General features: G+C 39.6%; 1 protein-coding gene across 3 annotated transcripts in view; it reads right to left on the bottom strand.

Moving 5' to 3' along the window:
• Positions 1-285: 285 nt before the first annotated feature.
• Positions 286-17,203, bottom strand: part of LOC117804783 (pleckstrin homology domain-containing family A member 5-like) — a 266,307-nt gene continuing 249,389 nt past the window's right edge. For 2 of the 3 annotated variants that reach the window (XM_034673142.1, XM_034673143.1), the window contains 8 exons: positions 13,993-14,128; positions 12,639-12,760; positions 10,742-10,933; positions 10,334-10,471; positions 10,028-10,105; positions 7,605-7,750; positions 6,507-6,679; positions 462-3,530 (listed from right to left, as the gene is read on the bottom strand). In XM_034673142.1, the coding sequence (XP_034529033.1) occupies positions 3,496-3,530; positions 6,507-6,679; positions 7,605-7,750; positions 10,028-10,105; positions 10,334-10,471; positions 10,742-10,933; positions 12,639-12,760; positions 13,993-14,128 (1,020 nt within the window). In that variant the 3' untranslated portion in view covers positions 462-3,495. Of the gene's footprint in view, positions 3,531-6,506; positions 6,680-7,604; positions 7,751-10,027; positions 10,106-10,333; positions 10,472-10,741; positions 10,934-12,638; positions 12,761-13,992; positions 14,129-17,203 lie in introns of all 3 variants that reach the window. The other variant, XM_034673141.1, reaches the window with a different exon arrangement.

Here is a 17,203-nt window from a genome sequence, read left to right as displayed (position 1 = left end):
GTTTCTAATTCCCATAACAACTTTACATTATCACTTAATTTGTTTATTTTACAATTTTGTCAATAAGCAGTAAAATAGGCTGATAGGCTAGATCACGACATGCCATGCTGCAATTAACTGACTGAAACTGGAGTAAATAAAAAGTGTGGATGATTGTCTGCTTTGGGCTTCCGTGACGTCTGATCATGTCGTTTCAAATGGACAAAAAGAAAAGTTGACCTCATACGCTGAAGCTAACTTCATGAGCAGGTGACAATAAGAAAGAAAAACAACCATCAACAAGCGTGTTTAAGAACATCAACATTTATTTCACATGATATAAAACAGATGGGGTATGAACTTTTTGCATATTGACCCTAATAATATTAATAATAACCTCTGATAGTTATAATATTCGCTCTTCTTTTCAGTGTGTACATAAATTACGTTATCTGGTTTTAACTCTTCTTTTGTTTTTTTTTACAGTTTATACATCTCTTTTAAATTTCTTTTACGTCCTGGAGCTCCAAAGTCCTACTTATTGCTTCGTACGTGTGCTATTCTCTGATTCGTCACCACATAGGACAGAGTCAAACGCAAAAATGTCTAATCTGTGTCACGTCCTCGGCTTCTTTACTGTAGATCTCCTACGTCGTGTAAACCAAAGAGAGAGAGAAACGAAGAAAGGACACAAAACATTCACATACTGTGTGTGTCTGCTCAACATAAATACTCACAACCTCTGCAAAATACTGAGTTCTGTCTGTCCAAAAAAAAAAGGGAAAACAGCAGCATGAAGTGGCACCTTGTTGAAGTAAAAATAAGCTTTATGTTCATATATATACTTTTTATATATTTATATATGTATATCCAATGAAGGACCATCTGTAATGTTGCAGGTGCAAAAGATGTGGAAACAGAGCGATAAGGGAGCCTCCGCTCTCAAACCAACAAGCAGAATCAAACTCAAGAGCGTCGGCGGTCACTTCGGGGTTAAAGTAAAGCACTGCATGTGTGTTGAGATTTGGTGCTTAGCCCATCAGCTCCTATATACAGCTGTACACTCACCTCCAGCCACCAGGTCACAGCTAATATCCCTCCTCCAGATCAGTAGAATACTTTAATAATTATAACGTTAAAATGACTTTAATACTTATCAAAAGTTCTGTATATCGATGTGTGTATGTTTTCAGCAGTAGGTTTCTATGGAGCTCTATCACCGCCAGGACACGTCACAAAGTCAGACTGTGAAATGGTGTGATTACGATATATCTATAGCTCGAAACGCATGACTGTTGATTGCTGTGTTTAGCTAGCTGATCGGATAAACTATAAAACAATTGTTTTACAACATCATGGTAATCTATCTACATATTGCAGCATCAGGCAGTCTGCTAGATTACTGGACTCAGGGAGAGCAGATGTTTTTTCAATCTTCACACGATGGTTTTGTTGGCGTAAACTTCAGAGGACATTGTAGAAAGTGTTTCCCAAGATAATGGGAACTGAATTTGTTGAGACTACAAAAAAATCACTTAGAAATCAGAAGGGTGTATTAAAAGTGGATTTGGGATCACATCTGAAAAATGTGCAAATTCAGAAATGCCGTAATCCTGCATTCTCTCTAATGTCCGGCAGGGGGCGACTGTGCTGGATGCAAAAATAAATATGAAAGAAGTGTAGAAGTTTTAGAGTTAGTGGTCCTACTTCTCGGTAAACATTTTCTTCATGACTTTCACTCTCAATCTTTATTTAATACAGCATGACGTTCGTTTTTTTAACATATGGTCCCATTGAGAGTAAAATCAGACGGCAACTTCTGATGTTGTAAAATAAATCCAGTTCAGAAGCACCAAACACTGCACGTTTCCTGTCTCTCTTCAGCTGTCATAACAAATAATGGCAAAAGTGCCCAAAAATCTAACTTAAAAAAAAATAAACTGCAGTTCCTCTAGTGTCCACTAGAGGCTGGTTCCAAAAGTGAGCCATCTCTATAGAGCCTCATATTAAAACGTCTTATTAAGAGCACAGGTAAACATGTTTACAGCCTGGTATAAAAACAGTTTTTGTCTCTGTAGCTCATTTCTTTATTCGTACCGACTTTTTGGGTGAAGTTTTTATGACTCATCTTTTTTTAAGTTTGCACAATGAGGCCAGTGTTGCCAACTTAGATGATTTGTCGCTACATTTAGCGAGTTTTCAGACTAATTCATTGACTCTTTTTAAAAAAAGCAACAAATCTAGAAACTTGTTATGATGTAATTGGAGACTTTTGGGGACCTAGCTGCAGTAAGAGCAGGAGGCGTTCACCCTCAGAGTCCAGACTGCAAATGTATTGCGCTTGTACAAAGACGCCGCTGGCTGATCTGGTCTACTGTCTCTTTTGGTCCATTTAGATTTTATACAATATAAATGTTGAAAATGTTCATGTTTTACTGTTTTGAATTGTTGTATGCTCCTAAGTGAACATATTTAGAGTGTTCTTTACTCTCTTTTTGTCTCTCCTTCAGCGTCCTTTACAATTTCCATTATGCAAATTAACTAATGACATAATTTAGCAACTTTTAGGACAGCCAATAGCTACTTTCCTTACTGAGGAGTTGGCAACACTGAATAAAGCAGAGTGAGGGGCGTGGCCTGCTCTTCCTCTTTGCCCATATATAGACTGAGAGTTAGTTGGGGTCAGCTTTCCTGATATGACAATGGCCTCTTCTGAAACCAAAGCTTGACATCACCGAGTCTTCGTCCATTATTTATCATTGCATGAAGATGTCTCGTTCAGTGTGAGCTGTTTGTTTACTCCTGTAAGAACATTTAGTTTCCAGCCTTGTCAGATTTAGCACACCATCTAACATCGCTGTTTTAAAATGTCAGATGCACCTAGCTATCCAAACCCCCGATAGCGTTAGCTGATGACTCAGCGTTTGCTCTCCTCCTGCTCCAACCTTTTGTCTTTAAACATTAAAAACTCTGCTTGATTGACGCACAATAAAACTCTAAAACAATCGTTGCTCTAAATAGATTTTCTAAGAAGACTCAAAGGAGGATGACAAAAGGATCAACACTCGTCCTGACTAACACACCTTTCTTATGCAACCATATTTCTGAATTCAGCGGTGTGTGTCATATGAAGGTCGTTGTGCAGGTGTGTTTTATCTCAAAGTGATTAATTGTACGACTAAACCATTTCACAATCTGAGCAGGAATGTTGTGGGGCGATAGGACTCCATAGGTTTGTTTGTTAGCTCAGGGACATACAGAATGGACAGATCTAACAGGAGCTAAAGGTGCAGTACGTCAGCCTCTCTCTGTGTCAGGATGTGATGGCGGCCCGTCTCAGTGATCAGTCCGTTTGGAGGCCGTCACCCTCTCAGTCTCAGTCTCCTCGTGGGCATGGTAACAGTAGTATCAAAGGAGTTCTGTTGTAAACGCAGGAAGCCATGGAGCATGCTCGGTGCAGGCTGGCTACATTTGGGCTTTACGGGGCGCCGGTGTGGACGTCGAGGCCGGCGTCGCTCACGTGTCGCTGGTCACCAAGGTGAAAGTCTGCGCTGTGAGGAGGAAGAGAAGAAGAAGAGAGGGAGAATGGAAAGAGAGTCAGACATCTTTCAATGATGGGTACAAGTTCCTGCTCACCAGTGTGTCCTTTTGCACTCATTCACTGATGCTTTGAATGCATCTGTTTGCACGTAGCATTGGTGTAAAGACAAAGAAACCACAGTGTTCCTCGTGTCCCACACAAGCACAAGCCAGAGAGCTTCCTGTTCTCTGCCTCTGGACATCAAAACGGTGAGCTCTCTGAGTGTTTTTAAAAGTAAACTTAAGACTTACTTTTTTAATCTAGCTTTTAATTTTGAGTAATTTGTTTTTAGCCCTGGACTGCATTATTATAATAATTGTTGTAACAACGTTTATTTATCTTATTAATTTAATTATTTATTTTATTTATCTGATCTTTTTAACTATACCTGATTTTTAATTTTGCTTTCTACCCTTGCTTATTTTATTAGTTTTATTGATTTTTTATATAAGTATTTTTCACGTTTTAGTATTTTTTAATTAATACAATTTATAGTATTTTCTATTTATTTTGTTTGTAGTGTATTTTATTGATCTTATTTTGGTTTATAGTGTTTATTTATTCTTCAGTATTTGTTATTAATTTCAATTTCTAGTATTTTGTATTTATTTAATTTTTTGTATTTTTTATTTAGCATATTTATTTATTTACTTTAATGATTTTTTTTTAACAAAATAACCCATTTCTGCTAATTTCTGTCTCTGCTGTTTTGTGAAGCTCTTTTGGCTGCATGCTTGAATGTATGAAAGGTGCTGTATAAATACAATTGAGTTGAGGTCACACATCATGTTTGATATCATGTTAACATTACTGCGTCCTTTTTAAATGAACCCTGCTCCTTCTGTCTGACAGAGGAGACTTCACGCTGTTAGTGCATGTGTGAAAAGAGCTGTTGTGTGTTTTTCGGTGTTTTAAATTGTTAGTTCAGATCATCATACAATTTCTGCAACACAAGTTAACACAAAAATTACCCCCCGACAAAGCAGAGGTGGAGCAGCAGGTCCTGTGTTCTGCAAATTAAAATGACTGATTGTTGGTGCAGGGATTCTGACTGTAATGTTATCAGACACTTAAAATAGATTTGAGCCTGACAGGGACAAAAACAAGAACTGTAGTGGATGCACTTTGATTGCTCACATGCATGCATGCAATGTCTGGGCTGCAGCCTTTATAGTGGATGTCTCTGCTGATGGCTGAGAGGAATCTACACGAGTCAATAATTGAGAGGAAGCAGAAAGGATTTCTGAGAACAAATCAAGTTGAAAGAGTGCAAATGTGCACCTGCTGTTCAGTCGGCTCTGTTTTCTGCTTGTATCTGAGAGGGCGTGATGCCTCTCCTGCACTTAAAGCAGCACACAGTGGACATTTAAAAGAAGCAGCTCCGGTCTGCCCTCTAAATAATTCAACAGTAAAATAAAATCTAAACTTCAAAGCATGAGAGGCTGTACGTTTTAAACCAGAGAAGGCTGCAAAACAACCTGATGCAATGAGACGATGATCAAACTTTTGAAAGTATTATCACTGAAGGATATAAAAGGGTGCAGCTTGAAATATACAAAGAAGCCTTTTAGTGCATGAAAAGCTGGTTTGATGCTTTAAGTGAACAATAAAGACAGAGTAGTCTTCCCAGAGTCAAACTTCAAGTTGCAGTTCCATTGCTCACCACTAGATGGTGGTGTATGCTTAGCTTGCCAACAGAGCATTAACTGAATTTTCTCAAGCCAGCATTAAAAATGTGCAGAAATGTGAGTGTGTGTAGATTCTAATCTAACAACAAACACTGAAAAAGAAAAGGATGTCGCTTTGTTTTAAAAAAATATAATTCACTATTAGCTGGAATAAGTTTAACATCAGCAGTAGCTTGAAAGTTAGAGCTGACTCAGTCTTGGACCAGCTCTTAGTTATGCTGCTATAAGCTTAGACTGACACACTGGGGTCCTGTCTTTCCCTCTCTCTCCTCTGTCTGCCTGTCTCTTACTTTAACTCTTCCTGTCCCATTAAAGTCACTAACCATAGACCTTTCTGGAGTCCCTGAGCTCCCTTGTCTCGTAGGTTCCTCTGGATCTCTGCTGCTGTGGACGTGCCAGACTCCAGCTGCTAAAACTACTACTATCCGTCTCACCACTATCATCTCTCTCTCTTCATCTCCCTCTATACCTCTCTCCAACACGGCCTCAGCAGGTGTGTGTCTAACATGAGTCTGGTCCTGCTGGAGGTTTCTGCCTGTTTAAGGAAGTTTGTCCTTGCCACTGTAACTTGCTAAATGCTGCAAAGTGCTCTGCTCATGGTGGATTAAGATTTGATCAGACTGAGTTCTATCTGTAAGATGGGACTGGATCTTATCCTGGTCTGTCTCTGCAGGAATCCTTTCTGTAAGGAGATCAGTCTATCACCTGAGCCTATATTACAGCTTCTTTTGAGCAATCAGCTGCAGTCACTCTTTAACTTCTTGTACCTTTTAGTCATTTGGACGCTGTAATAAATAAAAACAAACTCAGCGTTAAAAACAACAGAATGATTCCTGAACTCAGCTCACTGTCAGAGACCAGGAGAGAGATGAGCTGAAACACGTTCCAAACGGTTCTCCTGACACTCTGATTTATCTTGCCTGAACTTCAAACACATCTGTGAAGCTGCTCTCCAGCCTCAGGAGCTGCAGCTGTGTGTGCGTGTGTGTGCGTGTGTGTGAAGACAGAGGGAGGTGAAGTCTCCCTTCAGGCGAGCAGCGGGGATTTACCTTCATGGACGTCAGTCAACACGCTTTTATGTGTACAGTTTAAGAGAGAGACACACATGCAGACACAATCAGCACATTTTAGACCACCACCGAGAGTGAGTTTGTGTTACTACGATTTCTTTTATCAAGAATATTCACTATTATTTATTTTCTTGTCCAACAAAGAATGGTTTTAAAATCCTCCAGGGTCCGAGGTCCATGTTTACTTACCAGCCAACATGTTGTTATTGTTGTTGTTGAGCTTCTTGTCGTCTGCTGTCAGCTGCTTGTTGGAGTCCAGGCTCTTCTCCAGCTTTTCCGCTTTCATGTTCTGCTGCGTCACATCCGGTTCGTCCTCGTGAGGCTCTGGGCTCGGCGTCTCGGGTTCGGGAGTCTGGAAGCTGCTGTGAGGACAAGCATTATTATTATAATCATTGTTTTAACAACATTTATTTATTTTATCTTATTTATTTATTTATGTATCTGATCTTTTTAACAAGAACTTATTTTTACTTAATTTCTGATTTGCTTTCAACCATTACTTGTTTTATTACTTTTAATTTTAATTGATTTTATTTGGAGAAGTATCTTTTATTTATTTTAGTTATTGGTGTTTTTTATTCATTAAAATTATCAGTATGTTATACGTACTTTATTTTCAAGTGATTTGTATTTATTCTATTTTTAAGTATTTTTCATTTGTTTTATTTTTTGTGTATTTTTTATTTATTTATGTTTCAATATTTTGTATTCATTTTATTTTTAAGTATTTGGTACTTAGGTCCCCTTTTCTGCAAATTAAAATGACAGATTTTTTGTGCAGGGATCCTGACTGCAATGTTATCAGACACTTTAAATAAATCTGAGCCTGTCAGGGACAAAAACAGGAACTTTAAATGGACACACTTTGATTGCTCACATGCATGCAATGACTTGGTTTCAGCCTTGATAGTGTGTCTCTGCTGCTGGCTAAGAGGAATCTACACATGAGTCAATAATTGACAGAAAGCAGAATGGATTTCTAAGAACAAAGGAGAAAGGGTCACAATAGAGAGTGATGATAATCGCTTGAGAAAGTACCTAAACCTGTGTTTTTATAAAATGTTATATCCTTGAGATTCCTTTTATTGTCCCTCACACTTGGCAACACTTCTAGCTTCATAAACATCTCAGTCTGCGCTCAGTGTCTCAGCTCGCTGTAGACTCGTGTACTCGTTTTCCCTTAAGACTTATCCCAGTAATGGATTCACTTATTTCTCAGGATCATGTAAAAGTCTCTAAGGAACATCGTTCTTCTGGAGTTCATGATGTGGACCAATGTGAACTCACCTGTTCTCAGTGGTCGTGTTGGTCGGCGAGCTGGTCAGGTCTTGGTCTCTGCTCTCATCGTCCTCAAAAGGCTGAAAGTTTACAATCTCCACACGCTGAGGCTCTGTGTGCAGGTCGAGGATCACCACCCTCTGACTCTCGCACAGCTGAAACACACAAAACACGTGATGTGATTAAAACGACTCATTACCCGGCTCTCTTCCTGATCTTCCGGCTGTGTAAGATGCTTTATTTTGATTGGTCCAAACCCCTTGACGACGGTTATTAACTTTCACTAACATGAACAACACCAGAGACAAACCGATCACATGTCATGTCAAATCAATCCACGGAAAAGAGTTGAGACACATTTAGCTTCTGCTTGTTGACACCACCGACTGTAAGGTGAGGTAAAACCGTTAGCTTCCCTTAGCGTACAAACAATGTGGCTAGCTTCTTCTAGCATGCTAAATCAGCAGGCTAAGCACATTTTCATTTTGGGTCCTGTCTAACCTGACTAAATTAATCTCGTCTCACCCTGTCCGGATTCTATTTCCCATAACTACCTGCTAACCGTTCATCATCCCTCACATATAAACTGCTGCTGTGGTGCAGAGGGTTTGTAAAGCTTTCTGTAATCAGAGGAAAACGTGAGCGTGTCGATGCAGCGCAGACTTTCAGATGTTCATCTCTGATTTATGATGTCAACATCATTTATCTGTTAAGATAAAGAACATCTCATCGCTGCAGGAAGTTGGGTTTTGTTGATCGTGTATTTGATGTCTGACAGCACTCTGATAACAAAAATCCTTTTTTACTTTTTTAATCTAGGTTTTCATTTTAAATAGTTTATTTTAAGCCCTGGACTGCATTATTATGATCATTGTTTTAACATTTATTTAGTTAGTTAGTTATCTTATTTATGTATTGTATGTATCTGATTGTTCTCTACCCTTACTTATTTTATTAATTTTCATTGTAATTGATACAATTTTGCAAAGTATTTTTATTCATCTTATTTTTAGACTTTTAAAATTATTTTATTATATATATTATTATTACATTTTTAATGTTTGAAATATTTTTTCATGTATTTTATTTCCATTATTGTTTTAATTTGTTTCATGTTTTATGTATTTATTTATTTATTTTATTGTGAGTATATTTTTTATTTATTTTACGTCTGAAGTATTTTTTATGTATTTTATGTTTTAAGTTTTTAGAATTTATTTTTTCATTTTAAGTATTTTTCAGACAAATATGAGGACAAAATAAAAAACTTAACATCCTTTTGATGACAATTTTAAATAAAGCAATGTATGACTGCATGAACTGTGTCTGTTTTTTTAATGAGTTGTGTGCAGCGTGGACTCTGCAGAGCTCTAGGGTGGCGTCTCACTGGAGAGCAGCCCAGACCCAGCCTGCCGTCCTGGCTGAATCAGCAGATAAACCCCTTAAATCCGACCTGGCTCCTCCACGTTCCCATGAATCCTGCTGTATTGTGTTAATAACACTCACAGATTTTAATGCCGCAGCAGCTGATCATGAGCTGTGAGGGATTAAAGACGCTGTGTGGTGATACTGTGCAGCTGAATTCCTGTGAGCCGTTACAGTCGACAATAAGCCGAAACACTGGTATCATCTATTTTACTTTACTGCATTTACCTATCCACTCATGCTGTTTACCCATATAATATAATTCATGATATATCTCTTGGGTTCACTTGTCCTTATATTTATGGCTGATCTGATCCAAGAAAAAACTCCTTAATCACTAAGTTATTTGTTTTTCCTTCTTCTGACCTACAAAGCTCTTAATGGTCAGACACCTTTGTATCTTAAAGAGCTCATAGTGCCCTATTACCCCTCTAGAACACTACCCTCTCTACTTTTAAGAGTAGGCTTCAAACTCCTTATTGATAAAGCTTATAGTTAGAGCTGGCTGAGGCTTGGACCAGCTCTTAGTTATGCTGCTATAGGCTTAGACTGACACCCTGTCTGCCTGTCTCTTACTTTCACTCTTCCTGTCCCATTAAAGTTACTAACCATAGACTTTTCTGGAGTCCCTGAGCTCCCTTGTCCCAGGTTCCTCTGGATCTCTGCTGCTGTCTGTGCCAGACTCCAGCTCCTACAACTACTACTATCTGTCTCACCACTATCATCTCTCTCTCTCTTCATCTCCCTCTATCCCTCTCTCCAACACGGCCTCAGCAGATGTGTGTCTAACATGAGTCTGGTCCTGCTGGAGGTTTCTGCCTGTTAAAGGAAGTTTGTCCTTGCCACTGTAACCTGCTAAATGCTGCAAAGTGCTCTGCTCATGGTGGATTAAGATGAGATCAGACTGAGTCCTGTCTGTAAGATGATGAATGTATATGAACAACATGGTCTAAAGATTTATGAAATGTCAACATCCAGTGTTTGCATCTGCAGGTTTCACACAGTACCTCGCTGTCGATGCTGTTGGTCTCCGCCTGCGGCTCCTTCACGCTCTGCAGGGTCACGCCCTCTGCTCTCTGCACCTCCTGGAGACCCAACAGAACCAAATGAGGTGATGCTTTCAGAGCCACCATCATAAATGTGCTCTCAAAGTGTGTCCCTGTTTGCTTTAGGTCTAATTGAAAACCAGGATGTTTTAAAAACAGAGCCGTGGAGTTTACTCTTGATTTGATTGATCATGTTTGCAGAGTTTGAACTGTAAGGACGGAGAAATGTTTGCAACTCTTAGGAGGAAATAAAAACATCCTTCAGACCTGTGCTGTTTGTTCTGTGCTGGCCTCTTCAGGCTCTGCAGCCTCTCTGCTCTGCTCCATGTGAGACACCTTCAGCTGCTGCAGAGCTGCCTCCAGCTCCACGGGGTCCGCACAGGCCCCCTCCGCCTGCACCCGACTCTGCAAACACACATAACACACACAGTTGTATACACTGAAACTTAAATGTGTAAAAAATGAAAAATGAACTTGATTTGATTCTATATTTGGAGCTGTCTCTGAGTTTTGGAGGTTTTATGTTTATTGTTTTATTCTTGAATTCAAGTTGTATTTGATTTTAAATTGTGAATCCTTTCTCGATGTGGTTTCTGATGTTTATTTTCATACTGAGGAATCTGAATCTGAATGAACCCCCTCGTGTCAGTGTAGTCTGTTTGCTATTGGTTTCACCTGCAGGGTCATAAAAGGGTTGTCTTTGCTGAAGGAGGGTGAGCGTGACGGCGTTTCTCTCCTCCTCTCTCGGAGCGTCGTAGCTTCCTGATTCCTCCTCATCCTCTCCAGCTGCTCCTCCACGCTCATCCTCGGCCTGCCAATCTCTCGGTCCCCAAATCCCATCTGATCAACAGCACTCCTCGGACGGTCCTGCACAGGACGACACTCTGAGTTACACTTTATGTTTTGACTTTTATGTTTTTGCTGCACAGGATTGAACCCTGCTGCATTTTGGTGGAGATTCGTGAGGATAACAAAGCTGTCGAGAGACGGACGCCGGACCTTTCCTCGCTGGGTTTGTGATGCTTTTAAAACTGATCAAGTGTTCGTGGTCGGCTTGTCTCACAGGTTGGTGTTAGACTACAGTGTAGGTGTAGTGTGGGTGAGTGTGGGCAGAACAGCCAGGAGGGGAAGTTACATCAGATCCTGTTTGAGTGATTCTGTCACAGCTTCATCTTCAGCTTCACAACAAACACATTTAAAAACATTTTAGAGATATTTATCACGGAAAGAAAGTCAGGCTAAACAGAATCAAATAAACTGAGGCACTTAAATGAGACTTGGCATCCTCTTATTCAATACATGGACAGCAAACCCACTAACTGATGACTGAATGACATCGATGAACCGTTTGTACCATTTTGTTGTTTCCCTCTTTTATTTTAATTTAATCTAATTTTATTTTATTTTATTTTATTTTCACTCTTCTGATATTTTGTATGTTGACCTGCATGATTGCTTGTTGTTTTCTAAAATGTAAAATTATGAAAATGTAGTAATATTAAATGCTTCAACACTGCTTCCTCAATACATTTTTTTACGTGAATGTTAATTAAAAACAAACAAACAAACAAATAAATAAATAAATAAATAAAATAATATTTTAGAGGTGATTGTGGTGGATTATTTTAAACTTCTCACAATGCATCCAAGTTATTTTCTTTGGCATAGCCATCGCTTTCCTGTGCAGATTTTCTCTTAAGAACAAAAATAAAGTAAAATACAATAAGATCATTTAAAATAAATAATAATAACTTAGAACCGATTGTGGTGGATTGTTTTTAAATTCTCACAGTTAATCTGATTTATTTTATTTGGTAGAGACATAGTTTTCCTGTACGGATACTGTCTTTAGCACAAATAAATAAATACATGAATAAATAAACAAATAAATAAATAAATAAAGCGTAAAGTTAAATATTGCACCAATTTAAATGAAGACAGTTTGTTATGTCTTTGATTCTTTACAGCATTTAGTAGTTTTAAATCCTCTGGTAATAAAAGAAGGACCCTGTGTCTATCTGCAGCTAAGGTAAAGAGAATGAACCTTAAACACTTCTATGTTTCAGATATTTACAAAACAGGTTGAACTGGGGCTCAAACCTCCAACACAGACACCATTGACTCAAAGCTGACACTTCAAAGATTATAAAGCTACTTTCCATATCTAACACAAAAAGAAGTAAATAAGAAAAGAAACATCGTGTTTGCTCGCTGAATCAACCCAGAAGACAAGAGGAGGCGAGACATTCAGCTCCGAGATGAGCAGAGAGGCTTTGAACCTGAAGGCGACACATGTAAACACGCGCTATGTGAGAATCAAAAATGTTTCCTGGAGCTAAAAACGCTGCTTCCTTTGAAAGCGAGTGTCAGATAAAGCGACATGTCATTGAAAATGCAGATATATATTTCTAGTCAACACGGGAGAAATCTGAAGAGCTCTAAATAAAAAAGATTCAAGTACAGAAAAACAACAACAACAGCTCTCCTTCAGGCGGATCCTCACATGTCTGCTGGATGGAAATCACTTCATTTAAAGTATTTTTGTCTGTTGATGCCAAAAGGCCAAACTCACTGATCTGGGTTCAGGCTTCTTGGTCTTCCTCAGGGTGACGTAGGAGGCGATGGTGGAGGACTCCGGAGGGTTCATGGGAGATTTGGTCCTGGGAGGCACGATGCCCACAGGGTGAAGGGGAGCTGTGGGAGAGAAACGAGGAAGTGTTGTCATTCATTCATTAGCTAACAAACAAAGCTGCAGTTGGGTTAATTGCACATGTTGTGAAAGAAAAAGTGAGTGTGCTTTAATTCCCAAAAGATGAGACACGATGAAGTAAAGTGCGACAAAGGACCGGGGCATTTAGGGACAGTCCTGTTTTTAGCAAGCTGCATGTTGTTTAAACTGAATAGCTCAGAAATAGATGTTTGGATTAATGGAAAAGGACAGAATTCTAGAATGCTTTTGATCTTAAAGACAGAATTCTAGAACCTTAAAGGCAGATTTCTAGAACGCTTTTAAACTTAAAGGCAGATTTCTAGAATGCCTTTGATCTTAAAGACAGAATTCTAGAACCTTAAAGGCAGAATTCTAGAACACATTTCATCTTAAAGGCAGAATTCTAGAACACCTTTGATCTTAAAGGCAGAATTCCAGTACGCCTCGGATCTTAAAGACAGAATTCTAGAACCTTAAAGGCAGATTTCTAGAACGCTTTTAAACTTAAAGGCAGATTTCTAGAATGCCTTTGATCTTAAAGACAGAATTCTAGAACCTTAAAGGCAGAATTCTAGAACACATTTCCTCTTAAAGGCAGAATTCTAGAACACCTTTGATCTTAAAGGCAGAATTCCAGTACGCCTCGGATTTTAAAGACAGAATTCTAGAACACCTTTGATCTTAAAGGCAGAATTCCAGTACGCCTCGGATCTTAAAGACAGAATTCCAGTACGCCTCGGATCTTAAAGACAGAATTCCAGTACGCCTCGGATCTTAAAGACAGAATTCTAGAATACCTCAGATCTTAAAGACAGAATTCCATTCCGTTATCAGTGCCATGATTGACAGATCTGTTGACCAATGAGGTTCCTGCAGAGAGGATCTATCTTTATATGAATTAAGTGGTTAGGATACGTTCTTGACCTACCATCTGTTAGCTATATATGTTTTAGCCTATGTTTTAAGCGGAGCAGCTGTGGCCAAAAGCTGCTTCTGTATCTTCTTCTTTGTATGTTTTTTTGTGTCTGGTAAATTCCCTCCGGGAGGATTACAGAAAAAGAAGCCTCAACAGGAATCCAGTTGTACTTTTGTAAAAGTGATGCTGCTGCAAGATCCCGGGTCTCTGCAAACATCTAAAGTCTTAAGTTCTGAGATGCTGTCAAACTTTTGAAACTTTATGAAAGCCGGTTTGTGAGACTGAGTCCTGACTGTGTACCTTTTGAGGCTGTGGGGTCTTTACTCTCAGCGGACGTCTCTGTCTTGTCCTTGTCCTCCCCGTTGGCCTCATCCACCTCTTCTTTCACCGTGGTCAGCTCAGGCTCGCTCTTGTACAGCCGGTAGTCTGGAGCTTGCTGTGAAGAGAAGAGAGAGCCCCGAGAATCAGAACACACACTGTTCAGACACACACACACACACACTGTTCAGACACACACACACACACTGTTCAGACAGACACACACACACACACACACACACACACACACACACACACACACACACACACACACACAGATCCACAAACAGTCATTCTTTGTCAGGGGTTCTTTGTTTGCCCGAGAGGATCTTTGTGGGAACACCTGAGCTTTTCTTAAAATAACTGAAGAGTAAACTTGTTCTGCTGCTTCTCAATAAAAACTATGTTTTCAAAAATGCTAACTTCTTTTAAGAATTTTAAAAAAGTCCCTTGAAGTTTGATTTCAAAGGTCAGAGAACTATCAAGGAGACACAAAACAGTTCTCCATAACAGACTATATTTATGATTTATTAAAATTATATGAGAGATAAGAAAATACTCTTTAAGTTTGGAGGAAAAATGTTTCTCTTGTGAAAAAATCATTATTTTACAGATAAACTTAAAGATTAAAGCAAAGATTTTGAATTAAGATGAAGTTGTATTTTTAAAATCTTGATTTATGATCAAATTTATAACATTATTAACCAAAATGATTAAAAAAATATAGGTTTAATTTGTTTTACTTATCTTATTTATTTTGTATTCAATAGAGCTTAAGGAAGCATGTGCAATACTAGACTTTACGCCACATATTCAATAATATTATTCATTATTATAATTGTTAAATTAATATTGATTAAATCTTGAAATCAAAATATTTGTCTTCATATTGTTGATTTTTTTTGCTGGAAATACGCAGGGGCTTTACTGCAGGCCCTGCTTCAATATCTTTGATTGGTATATTTATGACTTCATGCTACCCCTGCAGATGGAAGCATCTAGTTTAACATTCTGGACTGCACCCCTGGAAGTCTCAGATGTTTTCCTCACATGGGCTTTTAAGCTCAGAGTCAGACTTTGAATCCCTGAAGCATATCTTGCAGTCAGCAGGAGTTATTTCAGCTTTTTGTTCACAGCTTAAAGAACACTCTGATCATAAATGAAATGCTTCTTAATATCAGAACACGTGTAAAAGCATTCATGTTGACTGCAATCTTCCCTGAAAGTGTTCTATTGGAATAAAAGACAGTTCTGTGGTGGTATAATGAGGTTTTTTACATGCACACACACAATAAGAACTCAAACAACATCAACACACACAACTATAAAAGATGAACTCATGTCTGGGCCTGAATGGGTTTGAGTGAGATTCTGAAGGTGATGGAGCATGGACTGCAGGAGTGAAATAAAAACACTGGAACAAATGACAGGAATCCAAAATGGGACTTGTTGAGGAATGAGTCTCTGTCGGCGGAGATTAATTCAGCCTTCAGGGTGGAGCTGAGAGGTGGAGATGATGAAAATGGATGTAAGCGTTCGGATGCAGGCGGGGTGCTGGGTGGTGGGTGGTCGGGCGGGGAGGAGATAGGGGGGGCACTCATGAGCGTTCTTACGCTGTGCGATCCGTTCCTGGAGCTGGCTTTTCGGTCCTCGGGCCGGTGCGTGTGGGGGGGCAGACGGCCGCCGGGCTGTGAGTGGTGGGGGGGCACGAGAGGGGGGCGCTCTGTAGAGTCGTAGTACTGAGGGAGGGGCGGGCGAGGGGGCACGGGGTCACCCTCTGTGAAAGGACTGAGCGGCAGCGGCGACACTGCCTGTTGACAGTTAACACAGCGGGTCTCAGTCCAAGAAATCACATGAGCGCATTGACTCAAGATGTTAACTGTGTCTGCTGTTGAGGTAGAGTGACTTTATCTGAAAACAGCTGCAAAACCAAAACAATGAGCTGAAAGAGGACACATGGTTTCTTAAAGCTGAGGGAGTTTATTTTGGTGGTTCTAAACTCTGCAGGACTGAAGCTGTTCTGGTGCAACAACACACAAACAAAGGAGACAAACTTTGCTTCGTTTTAGGACATATTTTGGTTCCACATGACTGAAAGTTACAAAAAGTTTTGGACTTGCTTCAGTAGATTACCACAGCCATAAAACAGGCTGTAATGGCGGCAACATAACCCTTGGGGACAAATGCACAGATCAATGCATGCAAACTAAAGTTCTTTTTTTCGTCTGGAGAGACTCCGGTTGTTATTCCAGGTGTCTGACAACATTACCGAAAGTACCTCTGCATAGATCCAGAAACATCCCTTACATCGGTCCCTTCGAAGACAGCAGATCCAACAACAAAAACTGGGTTCTTGAAAGTTATGTTTTGGGGCTTTTATGCTGTAATTCAGAGGATGGAGCAGGAAACAAGGCCACTCTTGAAACCGAAACAGTGGTCGATCTCTGCAACAGCTTTTAAAACTCCTTTAAGTCGAGCGTCTCAAAGGAAATTTAAAAGCTGTGTTGAAAAAGTTGTGCTACTCGTGCTCGTTCAAGTATTGATCTAGCGAATCCATCTGCAACAGAGCACAATCTAAAATACCACAAGAGGAATCTCCTTCATGCTAACAGGCTAACTGTAGTGTCGCTTGTGTCTGCCTCCTTCTATGGTGTCATCTTTGTTGAATGGCCTTCATCTCTGCCTTCCCTTGACTTCAGCCTGCGGTCGAAACGCAGACACCATTTAGTTCCTGGAAGAGTATAGTTCCATGCGGAAAAGGGGCTGCAAGTTGGAATTCAAACCGAGGCGGACCCCTTGAGGGCCGCAGCCTCTCTGCATGGGGCACGTGACTTAACCACTACGCAAAACCGTCTGCGAACAACAAGGTTTGGCCTGCAGAAAAAGGGTATGCATTGCTTTCACAAAACTGGATGCATTTGCCCCAAAAGGAATATGTTTGAATAATGTAGAAAAAAATCTGCCTCCAAGTCTTATGTAAAGTAAAGTGCAGATTCATAAACTTTTACCAAGAAGTTAACAAATAAGCAATGATATGCTTTGTTAAACTGATTGTAAAGTGTGGGAGGAAGAATAAAAAAATGCTTCCTCATCCTGTGCAAAACCGAAAATTCGAAGGTTGGATAAATCATCAATTTAAAATAGGAGCACTCTAATCATCCTCAGCTCACAGCTGCATTTCCAAACTTCCTGT

This window comes from Notolabrus celidotus, chromosome 21 (genome assembly GCF_009762535.1).
Source record: "Notolabrus celidotus isolate fNotCel1 chromosome 21, fNotCel1.pri, whole genome shotgun sequence".
Lineage (NCBI taxonomy): Eukaryota > Metazoa > Chordata > Actinopteri > Labriformes > Labridae > Notolabrus > Notolabrus celidotus.
Note: the sequence above shows the minus strand (reverse complement) of the source record. Positions and strands in the feature narration are given on the sequence as shown.